This window comes from Hydra vulgaris, chromosome 11 (assembly GCF_038396675.1).
Source record: "Hydra vulgaris chromosome 11, alternate assembly HydraT2T_AEP".
In the NCBI taxonomy this organism is placed as follows: Eukaryota; Metazoa; Cnidaria; class Hydrozoa; order Anthoathecata; family Hydridae; genus Hydra; species Hydra vulgaris.
The window spans coordinates 21,699,354-21,717,500 of record NC_088930.1 but is presented as its reverse complement, the minus strand read 5'-3'; the positions used below and the strand labels follow the sequence as shown (position 1 = coordinate 21,717,500).

Sequence of the window (18,147 nt, the reverse complement as noted above, 5' to 3'; positions counted from 1 at the left end):
TCCATTGATGACTGTCGTATTTGATTGCCATTAGTAGTATCCATATTATCATATGTCTTTTTTAGATGTGGAGAACAGGCAATAGGGATGGCTTGGTATTTCCATTATGCAGAAAAAGTGCTTTCAAGTTTTTCTGTTACGAGTCAATGAAGAGTCATATGCCAGTCAGATGCTGCAAATGTCTGAGATAATTCTTTGAATAGCTTATGTATATCATGGCAATAACAGAGAGGACCATCTACTGTAAATTATGTTGCAAAGTTAATATTCCGCTTTTGGTAGTAACTGATACAAAGATTTTTGTCAAGTAAATTGTTCTCCTTTAGATCTGCAGACCTTCAGGAATGCCAACAGTTGCATCTTCATCACTATTCGCTTTATCTTTAATTAATCTACACCATTTTCCGGAGAAATTGGAATGGGCAATTCTTCATTTGTTTTACTTGTCTAAATGCTGAATCCATAACTGAATAAAAAATATTTTGTTTGTAGTTTGCAGAAAATGCTGTCATGTTGACACTACAAAAATAAAAATTTGTACAATGATCTTTCAGCTCCCTTCATATTATGGTTATGGCAAATGCATTGAAGATTTCTTTTTGTTCTCCCAATCAAGTAATCTGTTCGAACAATCAGAACAGATTTGGTGAAGCGCACATGGTTTATCTTGGTCACCTAGGTGGTAAACAAAGTAAAGATTGTATATTTCTTTGATGCTGGATGCAATAGTTCCTCATTGTAGTTTAGTTGTGAAATTGCCATATACATAACAAAACGTTTTAGGGTGATTCGTAAATCTGAGTATTTACATTTTTGCTTAAATCATAAAAATTTGTAACGCGCGTGTAACATAAGTTAAAAATCGGCAATTTTTAACTTACGTTACACGCGCAACAACTTTATCAAATATTTGCCTATATAAACTGTAAATTAAACTTTTTGCTATTTTTTTTGAAAGCCGTTAGTCTTAAGAATAAAATGAGTTAAAAAGTTTTGAGTCTGGCCAAAAGAGAGCGAACTTATTTCTGAAAATGCCACTTAACTTATGTAACACGGAAAACAAGGTAAAAAAATTGCTTCAACTTTCAGATTTCTGCAAATCAGAAAAGCGGTTTGTATTTTGAACTTTCACAAGATGTTGAGAACTCTATATTAACTTAAAAATTTATTAAAACTTATCAGAGGTGACCGGCTAAGGAAAATATACTTGTTTTTTTTGTTACAATATAGAGTGAAACCGGGTCAAACCGCACATTTATCAATAAAAATTAAATAACTTTTTTATTTTTATTTATTTTTTTATTAGATAGGTAAGAAAAAACTACATAAGATAATATAAATATATGTTAAAAAAATAAAATAAAATTATCAAAAATATTAAATGTAAAGAAAAAAAAATTGTGCGGTTTTAGGCGACATTCTGATAAAACCGCACACTTAAGAAAACATTGAAATTTTTAAATTTTAACTTTTTTTTTGTCTTTTTTAACAAAACTTATATTTAGGAAACTATAATAAAGTTTTTACGTTTTTTGCAACAAAAAAATTTAGTTCCAACTACATATTTCTTTGGTAAACATATTTCTTTGCACAACCGTTCCCGACATTTCGAATTTTCGCATTGCAACATTTCTGTGTGTTACTGTACTCTACACTTTTTATATTTTGCAACTTTTAATCGTTTGGCTGATGGTACTTGTTCTTCATTGTTTTGCTGAGGTTGCTCAGCATTGTTATGCTCAGGCATTTGAGTACTTGGCATAGAGTCTACGCTTTGCGTTAAGTTTAGCAACTTTCACGGCTTCCTTTGTTGCTTTTTCTTCATCTTTTTGTTTGAGGAACTCGATCACATTTTCTTCGGTAATACATTTTTTGCCAAGTTTTGACATGTTGCACTGCTTCGATTTATTAACATGCGATTGATTTCTTGCTTGAAAAAACTGTTTCAACTCTATCTCAATACTGTTTTTGCAACGCTCAACACACGCTTGATACCTATTAAAACTTGAAGCTGGTGTAGTTGAGAAAGATGGTAATTGGTGTGTAGTTGGCATAGGTGCTGCGGCGGCTGTTGAAGTTGTATCTGAGCAAGATGGTGTAGGTGCTGCGGAGGTTGCTAAAGTTGATAAGAAAGATTAAACGTTTGTGTGATTGCTAACGCCTTATGATTTATGTTGTTTTTATTAAGTGGAAATAAGCCAGTGTACTGAAAACCAGCGATTGCATGCAAGCGTGTAAAACATTTACCACTCTTGTACAGCAGTTTGAGCAACGGTGGAAAATTTAGTTTATCTAAATTCTTACATTTTGAGTCTTAATAATACTTTGTAAGAGTTTCTTTCCATGCTTATTTGATATGACAATAGACACCTCTATCCAATGGTTGTAGAATATGCGAAGAATGCTCTGGTAAACACAATATAATCAAGATTATACTGTGTTTTTTGTACAGCAACACCGCTTCGAAAGCTATGTGAGTTGTATGCCCATCTAATACTAAAACATAAATACCACCAATTTGCTCAGTTTCGGGTATAAATACTTCTTTCAGCCATTTAATAAACGTATCGTGCTCCATCCAACCTGATTTTGAAATTGATTGTTTGGTGCCAAATGTACCACCTCTTGCCCAGTCAGGACGAAAGTTTCTTTTGGCTTTGTATATCACAAATGGTGGTGCAAAATGCCCATCAGCATTGCAGCAATTGTTTACATTATGATAAATTTTTTCATTGTTGCCAGTAAGTTTAAACGCACGTCTTGTCCCTTTTCGACACTACTACGGTTGATTTGCCTTGATCACCCGAAAAACCTGTTTAATCACAATTCCAAATATGCGACCCAGAGGTTTTACCAGTCTGTTGATATTGCTTGGCGATGCATTCAAAATAACAATCAATTATTTCTGGCGTACAAGAAGCGGACCTTTTAGATGCTAAGTTATCCGCTTTTCTTGTTGAAATTTCTTTTGACCATCTTTTCATAAAGGCATAAAACCAGTCTTTACCAGGCTTGCCATTTTTGAATAAGTGCAATTGATCTTCGCGTTTAAGGTAGCCATACACAAATTCTAGGATTTCATTTTGGGTTAAACCATAACCCCAGTCACCCAGTAATTGGAACGTGTACACCATCAATCTTTCTGTTTTACTTGAGAGTACCGTTGTTGTACCTGAGCCATGGAAGCCTCGGTTGTTGTTATTTTTGCAATCTTTGAGCGTTGAGACTGGAACACCATGTTTGAATACAGCTTTTCTTAGTGATATTTTATTTTCTTTTATATTAGTTAATGCGGCTAATATATTATCTTCCTTGTATGCTTTTGTTTTTTTAGTTGACATGTTAAAGTGAGTGAAGATTATATTGAGAAATATAATAATTGGTTTTTAATGAGTAAGAGTTAATTATATTAACAAATAACATTATATTTCATTTATAATTAAACCGGAATTAACACTAAGTTAATTAGATAAAGATAAGCGCCTAATCAGTTGCGAAAAACTAAACTAAGTAATTAATCGAGAGCGTGGTTTTATCAAAAAAAAGAGTTTTTTTTACTTTTTTGATTTTTGATTAAACTTTTTGTTCTAGCTGCATAAAAATTATACTATCAAAATTAAAATTAAATATCCAACAAGATAGTGCTAAAATTATTTTTATATCAGTTTTGCTTCAAGCGCTATTTTGTTCGCAACGATAAAAAAAATATATAAACAATTTTGACTCCCCGTTAAAGTTGTTTAAAAAAAGAAAAAACGGAGTTGAATTGGCATATAATTTTATCAATTCGAATAGAGGAGTTTTTTTCATAGCCATATCTGTTTAGTTTTTATTTGATAATTTCGATCAGTGTGCGGAATGATATGGTGTGCGATTTGACCCGGTTTCACTCTATTTAACTTAAGTTTTTTTTTTGTTTTTTTTTAATTTTTTTGTTCTTTTCTTAAATACTCAATAAATTTATACAATAAGATAGTTAAGATAAAAGTCGTTATATAATAAAAAAATATAACAAAATATACAGGTATAAAAATAAAAACAAAAAAAGAACGCGAAGACTCGCAGAAGCCCTTCAGGTCTTATCATCGAGAACTGCTCGTGAATATAAAGTGCATTAAATTAACATGAAATATAAAATAAAAAAACAATGTCGCAGTAATAATTAGCGAGAACATAAATTTCGTAAGAATATATAAATAAAATTGGTATAAAGACATTCTTGATACTTTTATATATAAATAAAAATAACAATTTAAAAAGTACTGTTTTCATAAACACATAAGATTTGGATCAGATATACTATTATATATTACCTTATGTAATAAGCTTATAATGTAATAAGCTTAAGTAATAATATTCATTTTCAGAAGAATTTAAAAATATAAATATATGTCTTCAAAAGATTAAATAATTTCTTTTAATTTTTTCTTTAATGAAAGATAATTCCATTCATGGGAAAAATCAAAATTTTTTAAAACTATTTTGTTCCAAAGAAAAGCTCCTCGAAATGAAATACAGTTAGACTTTCCAAAATTAGTCAGAGAAAAAAGTTGCCGAATTAGAATATCATTTTTTAAATTATATTTATTTTTATCTTTTAAGGTATATAGATTGTGAAAAGAAACAGGAGATGTGTTGGTTTTACATTTGTACATAAAACAAAGTATATTAAAAATATTCAGCTGACAAATATTAAGAATTTTCATTTGAAATAATAATGGTTTGGCATGAGTAAATCGATCTTTATAATTGATAAGACGAGCAACATGCTTCTGCTGACGATAAAGAGGTAGAAGTTTATATTTATTGGTATTACCCCAGGCAATATTTGCATAACTTATATGGCAATTGATTAAAGAGAAATATAATTGTGTTAATCTGTGTTAATTTAAAGCATTTCTAGCAACTTTGTTGCACAAAAAATTAATGTGATACTTCCAAGTAAAGTTTTCATCAATATTGATTCCTAAAAAGTTAGTAGTTAGTTCTCTTTTTATTTGAATTTTGTCAATGAAAAGTAAGGGCATGACAGGAGGCAGTAGCTTTTTTTTTTAAGTTTGATGAAAAAGTATCCATTTAATTTTCTCAACATTTAGTGACAACTTATTCATTTTAAACCAGTCAGAAACATTTTTTAATTCAATCTTCATATTTTTGAATGTTATTATGTGGTTATGTGTTAAAAAGAGATTAGTATCATCGGCAAACATGACCTTTATTAAATTTGAAGCTTTAGGGAGATCATTAATGCACATCACATCACTTACGTTACCGAGCAATTATTATCGTGGATTTTTTATACCTATTATTAAGAGTTACGTACAGGGTCGTGCAGAGGATTTGGGGGCCCAGATCTGTCAATTTGGTGGCCCACGTCCTCCTACAGTTTTTGATATTCCCACACAAAAAAAGAATATAACAAAGATTTCTTGGATTGCAGTTAAGCAAGCAATGAGTCTACCAATCACAAAATCAAGAATAAAAAACCTTTTTTTTGAAATGTTACCTCTTTTCCTAATTCTGCTTCTGTTTATTCCATGATATGTCCATCACCTTCAATTTTTTTGAAAAAACTGAAGATTTGATTTGACCGATCAATGCTTTAATGTTTTTAACCTCAATATCAATATTTTCACCTCAGTATCAATAGTTGCCTAGCAATCAATCAATGTGAGGATTTTCATCCAAATTCAGACATGAGAACACATTTAAAGGAGCTCGTATATTTCAGGGTAACTCTAATCTCAGTTTTTATTTTAGGCGAGAACTTCTTTCAAAGATTCAATGATTTTACTGTTTAGAAAAGGAGCGAATGCTGTTAAGTCTCTCAGTTCATCATGTTCCAGATTGCCCATGTAAAACACATCATAGAATTTTTTTTGTAATATTTTCCAGAGTTGTGAACTAGCAGAGAAAATTGAATACATTGTTTGAACAGTTCCAAAAAAAAGTCTAAGTATCTGTTCAGCTTAAGGCAGCATTCTGTCCACACAAATTCAATGAATAAAAACCATAGAATATAGAAAACATGTCCTTTTTTTGCAGGATTACTTGAAACCTCTTGTACTTTCCTGAAATGTTGGCTTCATTGTCATAGCCTTGATCAAGACAGTTTTCAAAACAAATTTTTAAACTTTTTATAGTTTCCAGAATTAAAATTGCAATATCAGATACAGTCTTCTTGACACAATCTGCAAATATTAAAAACTGCTTTTCAATTAAAAATATTCCAGGTTCTTCTTCATGTACATACCTAATAAAGTAGTTTGTTCAGTATGACTCACATCTTGAATGACATCAACAATAAATTAAAAATACTTCTCAGACTTGCATTCTTCTACAAAGACCAATGAATTCATTTTGAGAACGATTTGACAGGTAATTCGCCTAAAGCCATTGACCCTTTTCTTATGATTAACTTTTATCACATGTTTCTTGAGAATTAAGTCTTATTACAAAATCAGTTACAGCAATCTTAAGAAATTTCTATTATGAGAATCTCCGATTAGGTCAGATTTTCCACGAAAAGCCAATCCACGTTCACCAAGAAACAGAACCACATCAAATATTTGTTACAGAATTTTTCTCCAGATGGCTGCTTCATTGAGGATTTGAAAATTTACAAAGTCTTCAATTGACTGATCAGCTTTCATCAAAAAATACCCTCATTATGCTATCATTGCAAGGGATAAAATTAAGTGGAGAAATTGATTTTTAGTTGAAATTAACTGACATGGAAAACAAAATACTTCTGTCTTTGCTGAGCTAAATACAAGCCAATTTTGTGAGAAGGATACCCGATTTAGAATTCTCCTTCCCAAAACAGACATCGGAAACATGTAATTTCTATTATATTTTGGCATACCCAGTTTAAAGGGAATGTGACCAGTCCTGACAAACCTTTCCAGCTGAGTTGAGGAAAATTTTTCAGTTTCAATGTCACCGATGGCTGCATCAAAGCTGGTCTAACAGTACTAGTGATCTTTGTAGAAGTGTAATTCCTATTACCACTTGAATTATCTTCAAAATGTCTGTTCTGCCACTGTCAACACTATTACCAATAATAGAAGTATGGATGCTTCCGTCGTCTTTTTGCTGCGTTGAGCTAATGAAAATAACATCTGATGTCTCGGGAGTAGCTGTAATTCTAACATCAAACAATATTTGCCTCCCTTTTCGTAAAGCCGCTTCTTTTGCTTTGCTGATTTTTAACTTTGATGCTCCTGATGGATACGTGCTTTACATTTTTATTTTTTCCAAATACTTTTATTTAATATTTTTTATATACTAATTAAATAAACTTAGATATTATGTAATAATAAAACTAAATTAAATTAATAAATCAAGTTTATTATTATTGATTTATTAACTAAATTATACAATCAAGCGAATCGTCGTCTAAAAAAAAAAATCTTCCAAATACGTCATTTTTAATATTTGTTTTGCACTAGATTTGATCAAGTGACAACTCAAAAACTCAAGATCAGCTTATAAATAAGATTTAAACAAATGCTTTTTCAGACCAAAGTTATTTCTATTGACTGTGATAAAACTTGCTTGCTCTATCGTTGGCAGCATTCAACATTTTGTACTATATGTTTGTGCAAAGTTGTAAAAAGAAAAAGAACCCGAAAGTTAATTGCATTTCTGCGGGCAAATTTTCTTTGCTCAACCACTGTTGGGGGCCCCCTATAAGCCGGGGCCCCGAGCAATTTGCCCGGGTGACTCACCCTCACCACGGCTCTGGTTACGTAACAAATAAAATTGCTAAAGTGTTGAACTCATTCATTAAAGGTAATTAACAAAGGAAATTTTAAAAACTGGTGGCACTCTTCCTGAGTGATTTTTTATAACATTTATGAAAGTTTTCAATTCGAAAACAATTTTTCTGCAAGACCAAGAACAACTTTAAAAAATTACTTAAGAAAAAACTGATATCACAGTATAGGATGGAGGGAGGGAGAGGGGGTTCAGGTATATGTGATCGGTTTTGACAGGAGGGAAGGGGTTGAGAATTGACAAATATAGGGCGACGTGACAAAAATAAAAAAGGTTTTAACTGATTTTTTTATATTAGGAGAATAGCAAATTATTATTTTCTTTTCTTTTTAATGTCTAAATAAAAATATTGATATAATTCTTATTTTTATTTATGTATATTTATATGTCAATCAAAATAAGAAAACATAAACAAATAAAAAAACAACAACAATAATATAAATAATTTTAATTAACATTAAAAAAAAGATTTTTATTCTAAATTCTCCTAATACAAAAAGTTTCACTGAAAACCTTGTCAAAACAACGCGACGAAATAAGAATTACGCAATGACGTATTCATTTTGTAAATAAAAACTTAAACAAAAACAAAAAGCGCCAGAACTTTAGTTAATGCATGTAGTTTTAACTTACGTTACACAAATTTGAAACAAAAATGTGCTTTAACTAAGCATCCTTATTTAAAAATTTAATATTCCTTCGCATATATTATTAAAAAACTTAAGTTTTTTAGCTAAATTTTAGAAAAAACAAAACTTAATCATGTTTTTGTTAACTTACGTTACATAAAAATTGCAAAAGTTCTTTTTTTATTTCCTTGAAATAGATATATTTTAAAAAGTATAAAATCTGACCAACAACAATTTGAACATGTTGGCTCCATTTTCACGCTAAATTAATTCCGATTATGCAAATAAATTCATGGTTAAAATAAAATTTTATATGATACTTTTTTATTATACGACAATGAGAAAAACTCTAACTTTCAAAAGCATAAAAATGACTTAAATAAATTTATTTTAGTACTAAAGGTATATTTTAAATAAACTTTAATGTGTCTGCATCAATATTCATTTGCTAAAAGTTGACGAAAAAGAGAATAAAACTTGACTATTCCACAGCTTTTTTCTGACGTGGAATTGCCCATATGCTTTCATCATAAAAACATATATGCTTTCATCATAAAAACATATAAGCTTTCATCATAAAAAAAAAGGTGCATTCATCATAAAAGCAAATGTACTTTCATCATAAAAACATATATGCTTTTATCATAAAAACATATATGCTTTCATCAGAAAAATATATATACTTTCATCATAAAAACATATATGCTTTCATCATACACACATGCTCAAAAAATAAGTTTGTAGTTTTAAAATCAGCATCAAAAATATTATCTCTGATAATAATTCTTTGTTGACAAGTGCTGTTGTTAGTAATTGTGAAACTCATAATGTAACTTTCACTAAGGAGCATTGTGAGCTGTTGTAACTTGGAATCTGTCTAGACTGACTTTGAAGCTGTTGAAAGAACAAAAATAGTTGTTCAAAATAAGAAAAATAAAATGTATTCAAGGTATTTAAGGGTGATATAAATGAAAATATTTTTTTCTTTGTCATTTGTTATTTATATATTCACTTTAAGAGTATGTTATCAGATTTTTCTGAGTAAAATAATATTTATGAGACTAAAAAAAAAGAAATTTCTGTTATGTAAGAGGTTAATAAAAGCAACTAATTATGTATTTGCAGACCTAAATATCTTTTAAAAGGAAAGGTGGGGAAAGTTTTAAACCTGTTTAAAAAATCTTTCAGAAAATTTAACTTTTTAAATAGCCCCTTCTAATTCTCTCTTTCTTAACCCCCCTCTCTCAATTTTTGCAATTTTTTATGCATAAACTAATTCATACACTAATCACTTTTTTTTTTCAGAACAACAAATTTTAAGTTTGAGGGGTAAGAGGGGGTAAACTTTAACCTTAAGGGGCTATTTGATAAGCTAAATTTTAGTTAAATTTTCTAAAAGATTTTTAAAACAGGGGGGTGGGGGGTGGAAGAGTCCTACAACTGGTTAGGCTATTAAAAAGCCTTAAAATTTAATTAAATTTTCAGGAAGCATTTAACAGGTTTAAAACTTTTGTCAGATGTTCTTTTAACTAACTTTAGGTATGGAAATAATTATTTGATTATATTAACCTCTACTACATTACTGCTTATATCTATCTGACTATATTAACCATAACTAATTGATTATATAATCCCTTTGGGTAACAGAAACTTATTTTTACCTAAAAATAAGTAAAAAATCCAATGGCATACCCTTTTGAAGCAAAAATGTAAGTAACAAATAAAAAAGTAAAAAAAAAAAGATTCAGATTGTCCTTTATGTTTTTTACTTTTAAGGAAAATTTTTAATAACTTTGCTCTTGAGGGGGACATAAAAGTCATCTGCTTGACCTTAAAAAAATGGCTAAATTTTTTTAACTTTAGCTAATTCAGTTTTTAAAATTTCCCAAAAATTGTGGTAGTAATAAAGCGTTTGATTTATAAATGAATCAATGAAACGAAGTTTAATCCCCACCACATCCTCGGTAGTACCATGTTTATTTCTTTGCGCACCATCCTTGTTTGTCACCACCACCACCATCATCATCTTATTTGTCAAGGTAGGTGCTTTGAAGTTAAAGATTTAAAAGGGTGCTGTAAAAACAAGTAAAAAAAATGACTAGCCTCCTCGATTGTAGCGACCCTGCAGTGATGGTGAGGAAAATACAATAAAATATATGTATATATGCATTTTTATATATATATATATATATATATATATATATATATATATATATATATATATATATATATATATATATATATATATATATATATATATATATATACATATACGGTGTTAGAAGCTTCAGAAACTAATTTGACACATCTCTCAAAGCTCTGGGAATGAGAGTGGAGGTCTTGAATATTAGGCTTTATTTTATTTTTAATGAATGTGTAAATATCTTCATCAAAAAACTCTTTTGTAGTTGGTGGCTCTATGTTGATATAAGCAAGATCAGCAATATCAATAAGAGATATCCAGCTCGTAGCATTCCAATTTATTTGAGGGATTTTCTTTTCTATTCCATATACTATACTGCTTTTGTTTCTAAAAGTAAAAGCATCGTTACTTTCAAAAAACTTGCAAAAAACAAAAAAAATTAATAACCTTAATTAAAACTTAATATAATAAAATACAGCACAATACATTTTTAAAAAAGCTTTGTATACAGATGCCTGATATAATATAAATAGAAAAACCAATTTTGAAAAATTTACTGTTTCCTGAGAGTAAGTATTGTCTCAAATCCGAGAATCCTGATCTGTTCATCATTATTTTTAACCATTGCGTAGAGAAAATTTGCAGGTATCAAACAGAAAGCATTACCTTGAATGTTTTTCTTTTACAACTCTTTTTACATCATTAAACTTAATAAAATTCAATTGATTAATAGTGAAAAACAGAATCTGGGGGGAATCTTTCAATTTGGAAGATTTCTTTATTTGAAACCATAATGGAGCATAAACTTTAACAATATAATGGGTAAGCTTTTTCAGACTTGCTTTTGAAGAAATATCTCGAGTGTATAAACAAAGAATTTGTATAAAAAGGGTTAACCATCGAGCATGATTAATTGGACCTATTTTACAATTAGCCCATTTGTCGTCTACTTTACCTAATCCAATACCTTTACAATATTCATAAAGAAGCCTTTGATCAAAACTAATATCTTTTAATATCTCATGTGAAATATATCCTTCAGTGATAGAAGTTTGAATTGCTTCAAACTCACCATGAGGTTGTCTATGAATTTCTTCAGAGCATCTTTTCCCAATTGGTCCACTAAAATTTTGTGGACCGGTTGTTTTTCCATCTAACTTTTTAAAAAGGGCTTTTAGTGGGAGTTCATTCTGATGAAGGCTACAACCTATTGTATGAAGTTTCCTTCCTATCAACTCTTCTAGATTAGCCACCAAGCCACTCCTCCAACCTGTGTTTGATGCAGTATTATCTAAAAGAATAGCACGGCACTCTTCAGACTTTCATATTCTTCAAGTACACTAAATGTCTCAAGAGCAAGAACATTTCCAGTAGCACCAACAACGGGTATTGTTCTGTGTGTCAAGTAGATACTGTGAGATTTGCCATCTTCGTGTGTAAAAGTAAGGTGATGTTCTGCAGCAACACATTTTGTTATGAAATTTTTTCCTTCAGAACTAATTGTTTTTAAGTATATTTTTGTGTTCTTATCTATCTTTTCATCTAAACCAATGCAAAATAATTGTGTCTTCTCTTCTGAATCTGCGTTTTTTGAAATTACTTTTACTTTTGACTTAGCTCTGTCTAATTTACATTTATCCATTAGAATATTATTGATGTCAACTTCCGGTAGCAATAGATGCTTGATATCATGGAATAAGGCGTTTCCAAGAGCTGCGCCAAGATTTGAAGAACATCCGCCTCTGACCAGCTCCATGGCATATCTTGGAAACTTTTGAATACTATAACCTGCCTGAGTTCTTTTACTTGGTTTTCATTCATCCTGTTCCTTAAGTAAAAAATTTAAAATACTTATGATAAGTGATTTTATTAATTAATAAGCGTTAAATATATACTAAACAAATAAAAATCTTAAGGCTACGCAAATAAAAGTACCTGAGATGTTATTATTTCAGATATACATTCTGGGGAAACTGGTAATAAACTTGAAAGCTCATTATTAATATGTTTGTGATGTGACATATTTCCTTCCTTCTCTTTAATCCTGTTGTGAAACAGCCCTTTTGGTTCTGTTTTTAAACGCTGGTCCCGTATATAAGCTCTTTCTTCTATTGGAACTTTTGCTTCTTTAGGGCATATGCAAATAACGTGTTCCATTTTTCATTTTTCTTTTTTGCGCTTTACATAAACATTGTTACATGATGTGTCATGTAACAATGTTTATGTAAAGTGCATTGTATATACAATGAACAGCAACAAGCAGATATGTCAAAAAGTTTGTCTAGTTTAGAATCTAGGTTTCGTTTGATATTTGCTTAAGCGTGTTTGCGGTTTATGTTTTTTACAGTTGCAAATAGATTTTTAATTTTTGCTTCAATAGATTTATCATTTATTAAAGGCAATCGTGGATTGACAGATAACCATATAGATTTTAAAACACATGAAACACGCTTAGCAATTGCCCAAAAGTTCGGCTAAATGTTATAACTATCTAAGAACTAATAAAATTGAGTCAATTGTCTGTATGTGCTTGGATCCATTGTAATTAAATCACAAGGGCAACCTCCGTAATTCTAATCACTTTTCGATCGTGTTTAATAATATATAATAATATGAACTTTGTTCACATTATTATTATGAGACACATAAATTATTTGCAATAAATTAGTAACACTTTATTAAAGTACTAAACTATTTTAATTTTGCACAAAATAATAACTTACTTGAAAATAATAAATTTTTTCAATTAGTATACTAATTTACTATTAAAATGTGCTAATTGTTCACTTCTATTTTAACTACATTATATTATTCTACAAAAGTTACATTTATAAAATATAAAACAGTTAAGCATGTAAATATTAAGAAATATTTATTAGCCGCTTATAAATTTGATATTTTGGCGTTAAGTTAAAAGCAGTCAGAGACTTTACTAAACAATACGAAACTACGAAGTTAAATATTGTTTACAAACAAAATACAATACATGCATGCTTTAAAAAATAAAGAAAAATAAATTTTATAAAACAGCGAAAAGTAGTTTACGAAGTATGCAAATTCACAAACTCCATCAAAGTTCCACAAAAAAATATTCAGTTAAAACACTTAAGTTTGCTATTTTTGTTACTTACATATAAATATCCAACTTTATATTGCTTAGCGGTACTTACATATAAAAATCGACCTACCCTAATATATATATATATATATATATATATATATATATATATATATATATATATATATATATATATATATATAAATAAATATATATATATATATAAATATATATATATATATAAACAAATATATATATATAATATATATATATATATATATATATATATATATATATATATATTTATATATATATATAAAATAAGTGTTTTAATGTCATGTTAACCTCTAGAGTTGTTTGATTAGCTGCTTTTCTCTCCTTTACATACTCGTTAATTCTTGTCTAAAAATTACAACATTAAAAATAATGACAACATATGAAATTTGTTTTAAAAGATTTATTATAAACATGTTATTTCTATCTATAAAATACCAATTTTTTATTCATTCGCTCAGCTCTTCGCTTGTATGTATTTATTTCACAGAGCAACTTATATCTTTCATCATCATCAGCAGTATTCTGCTTAATGTGACCATTGGAGACTTTATCTTGATTCATTAGTTGTCTAGTACTGACATTCACATTGTCATTTTTGACTTCACCATTTTGTTTACCCCAGACATCAATAACAAGCGGTGATTTCATCAGATAATCTACTAACTAAATAGAATAATAATTATAAAAAAACGCAATAAAAACAACAACAGAATTTAAATTTAATTCAGATGACTTACAGACTTGGTTACTGGATTAAATGTAAATATTTTTTGGTGATTAAAGTCAGGGTTTATTGTGTTTTTCACGACAGAGGTTAAAGTTGCTTCATTTTGCATATAAAGCTTGTATGAACAAAATGACTCACCCTGAAAGTTTTGAACAAAATATAAAACTTAGATTTTAAATTGAAATAATGCTGTAATAATATTAGAAACATAAGAAAACATTTTAAATTCAGTCCAATAAAAACAAACTATGGCAGACAATTAAGTTCAGAAATAAAAATTATTATTGGTAATGCATAATAATTAAAACAATAAAACTTTTTGTTTAAACCTAAACACATTACATTAAACCTAAACACATTACAAACAAAAAAAAAAGTTTTTTAGAGCTAAAGATATGGTTTGCATTTCCAGTGGGCTACAGATCTAGCTGACAGATCCAGTGGGCTACAGACCAGAAAATGTTTTACTTTTTTTTATGTCAATCATTATTTTACTTTTCTTATCATACTTATATATACATTTTGTCACATTTTTTATTTCCCTTTCATTGCATAAACAACCTACTTTCACCTTATAATCAATTTTGTTAAACATTAAAATACCTTTGCAAACTTCTTTGGTAAACCTCTAGCTGAAGATATTTTCATTTGACAATAAAGTGGTTTTCCTATCTAAAAAATACAAACAATTCTATATGTATACAAAACATATTGTTCTGGTGCATTTAAGTTTAATCGAATAAAAAAAAATGTCGTAAATTTTTGAAAAAAATCTTTTAAATAAATAAATTTAAAAAAAAATAAATATCAAACAAGTGCATAAAAAAATTTAATAAATAAATGCATAAAAACTAAATAAAACAATTTGAAAAAAGACTAATTGTTTACTGAAATAAAAACAATATATAACTGTATAAAAAATAAAAAAGCTATAAATAATTACTACTACTACTACTACTACTACTACTACTACTACTACTACTACTACTACTACTACTACTACTACTACTACTACTACTACTACTACTACTACTACTAATAATAATAATAATAATAATAACAATAATAATAATAACAACAATAATAATAAAACTATAAATGAATAATAGAAACTATAAATAAATATATAATATAAATACTGTATAAAACTTAAATAGTGGGATAAAAATAATGTAGCGTAATTTTTACAAGATAATGTAAATTTTAATAAGAAAAACTACAAAAGAAACATAAGAAAATTATTTTATAGTAGAAGTGTGACAAAAACTTATTCACCCAAAAGACAAAAAAAAAAATGAAACAATCTACTAATTCAGTTGGGTCTTCAACAAACTCATCCTCACTGACAGCTTTTCCAGAAGCCTCGCACGGCATTATATGGACAAAAAGTTGACCAATATCTTTTCCTTTAAAGTCAGTTATTGCAAGTGTCTCTTCAAACTCAATCTGAACAAAAAAGGTAATATTTAAATAATTGTTTCAAAATATATCAGATAATCTTTTCAATTCAATACTTTATACTAGAAAATTTATAAATCCTACATAAGTAAAATAAAAAATACTTTATATGCCAAACTTTGAAGATATAAATGAACTGAACCAATTAGTACATCTGCATCTGGTGCTTCCCAAAAAGGATCTTTTTCCTACAATGTTATAAAAAACGAAAATATAAATATTTCAATAAACGAATGGTAAAAAATTTCAGTAAACTTGTGCATTTTTAAACAATTTAAAAGCACGTATACTTTTGCTACATTCCAATCAGGATACCCATCAGTAAAGTTTTGATACATTTCTTGCATAATAAAATTTCGATTGATAAACTTATTTTTATCCCATATCCATTCATTATCATTTATAAGATCAAGCATTTTTATTTTTACCTAAAATAAATTTATTGGAGAAAATTACTGAAACCATTTTTAAAATACTACAATATTAATGGGTTTTTTAAGATTCTTGATGGCCATCTTTAAGCCTCCATATCTTTCTAAGACAACTTTATACAAGTAACACAAAATTACAAAATTATAAATCCAATTTATAAACCATGGCTGTCTATTGTCAGTAAAAGTACTAGTCAAATCACTTTAGCAAAAGTCATAAAAATGATGGCTGTCTTCAGCAAAAGTTATAAAAATGATGGCTGTCTTCAGCAAAAGTTATAAAAATGATGGCTGTCTCTAGTTAGTAAAAGTATTAGTCATACCACAATTGCAAAAGAATTTTAAATGCTTATGTTGTGATCATTAAATGCTAATTTATTAAAATCACGTTAATGCAATAATATTGTAACTGATTTAATTACAACTATTAAAAAAGCTCCATTAAAATAAAAATACAAGACAAAACTTAAAAAATTTGTTTAAAAAATCTTATAAAATATTTTTTCTTTTCTTTAAAACTGATGAATTGTTATGTGAAATATAATAATTAAAAAAAATGTCAACATCATTATGGTGATGGTGATGTAACAAAAATAAAATATAAACAGCCTTGAAACATCTAAGTTTTTTGAAAAAAAACTCACGAGAAAAAAAAAATTAAATTACTTCAGTTCTTCCTTCTTTTTCCCCTCTTGCTTGAGGTGAAACCAAAACTGGTTCAAAAGAAACCTATATGTATAAATAATTAGTAATATAAATAATGATTATTCAAATATTATTTCCAAATATATTACTTATGTAATTTTAATTCAAATTATATGTAAAATTAAACTAAAAAACATGTCTATATTTTTAAAAATATATAATAAGGTGGATTTTGGTCTTCGTACATTAAAATATATAAATATAATTAGAGTTGCGTCCTGAAGTATGCGTTAAAGTTTGCGCTCACAAGTATACATAAAAGAAATTTTTGACCATAAGGCAAGAGGAAAAAGTTTAAATTAAACAGCTTTTTAAACTGCTAGACAAGAAGAAAGAAGTTTACAAATCAATCATCAGTTAATCAATTATATACATTCTAAAAAAAGTATTTTCATGAATATTTACAAATAGTAATTCTACTAATCTTAAGTAAACACCAAAAATTATTATACTAATTCTAAGACTAATTATTAACAATAATTATAAAAATAATAATAATAACAATAATAATAATAACAATGATGATACCAAAAAAATAGAACAAAAAAAGAAGTTTGTATAAAGTAGAATATTTTAAAACAATAATCATTATTAAATTAAGTTACACTTCAAAAATAACCAATAAAAAATTACACCTCAGTAAATTACACAGATGTAAAGCAAAATGCAATTAAAGTGCAAGAATTTTATAAAAAAATCTATAAAAACAAATCATAAATAACCAAACATAAATAAGAAAACAATTACAAGTTACAAATAAAAAACTATATAAAAAATCTTCAGCAAAGATGATTAATTATGAAATTCATTTATTCGTTTGAATGCAAACATTTTTCTTTTCTCATTTTTTGTTTTTTATTTTTTATTTGATTTACTATATAATCTTCTTTTTTCTTTTCTCCCTCTCTTTTTCTTTTTCATTTTATTTTTCTCCCTTATTTTTCTTTTTTTTCGTTTTTACTTTTTTTTCTTTTTAGTTAAATTTAAAAGTTTAGTTTAAATTTTTGTTTTTAACCATTTAAAAAAAAAATAAAAATAAAATAAAAAAAAAAAGACAAGGTTTTTAAAGGTTACATGACGAGATTTTTAAATTTAAAAACTCACATAATAAAGTTTTGATTGTCACTTTTTGAGTTCTCTAAACTTAACTTTTATTCATC

General features: G+C 27.9%; 1 protein-coding gene across 1 annotated transcript in view; it reads right to left on the bottom strand.

The window, feature by feature from the left end:
* The window catches only part of LOC100210574 (kinesin-like protein KIF28), an 83,152-nt gene that overhangs the window by 1,212 nt on the left and 63,793 nt on the right, over positions 1-18,147 (bottom strand). Inside the window, exons 22-29 of the mRNA XM_065810450.1 lie at positions 16,949-17,011; positions 16,142-16,279; positions 15,956-16,039; positions 15,702-15,839; positions 14,997-15,065; positions 14,404-14,532; positions 14,102-14,329; positions 13,955-14,011 (exon numbers count right to left, since the gene is read on the bottom strand). Of these exons, the coding sequence (XP_065666522.1) occupies positions 13,955-14,011; positions 14,102-14,329; positions 14,404-14,532; positions 14,997-15,065; positions 15,702-15,839; positions 15,956-16,039; positions 16,142-16,279; positions 16,949-17,011 (906 nt within the window). The remainder of the gene's footprint in view (positions 1-13,954; positions 14,012-14,101; positions 14,330-14,403; positions 14,533-14,996; positions 15,066-15,701; positions 15,840-15,955; positions 16,040-16,141; positions 16,280-16,948; positions 17,012-18,147) is intronic.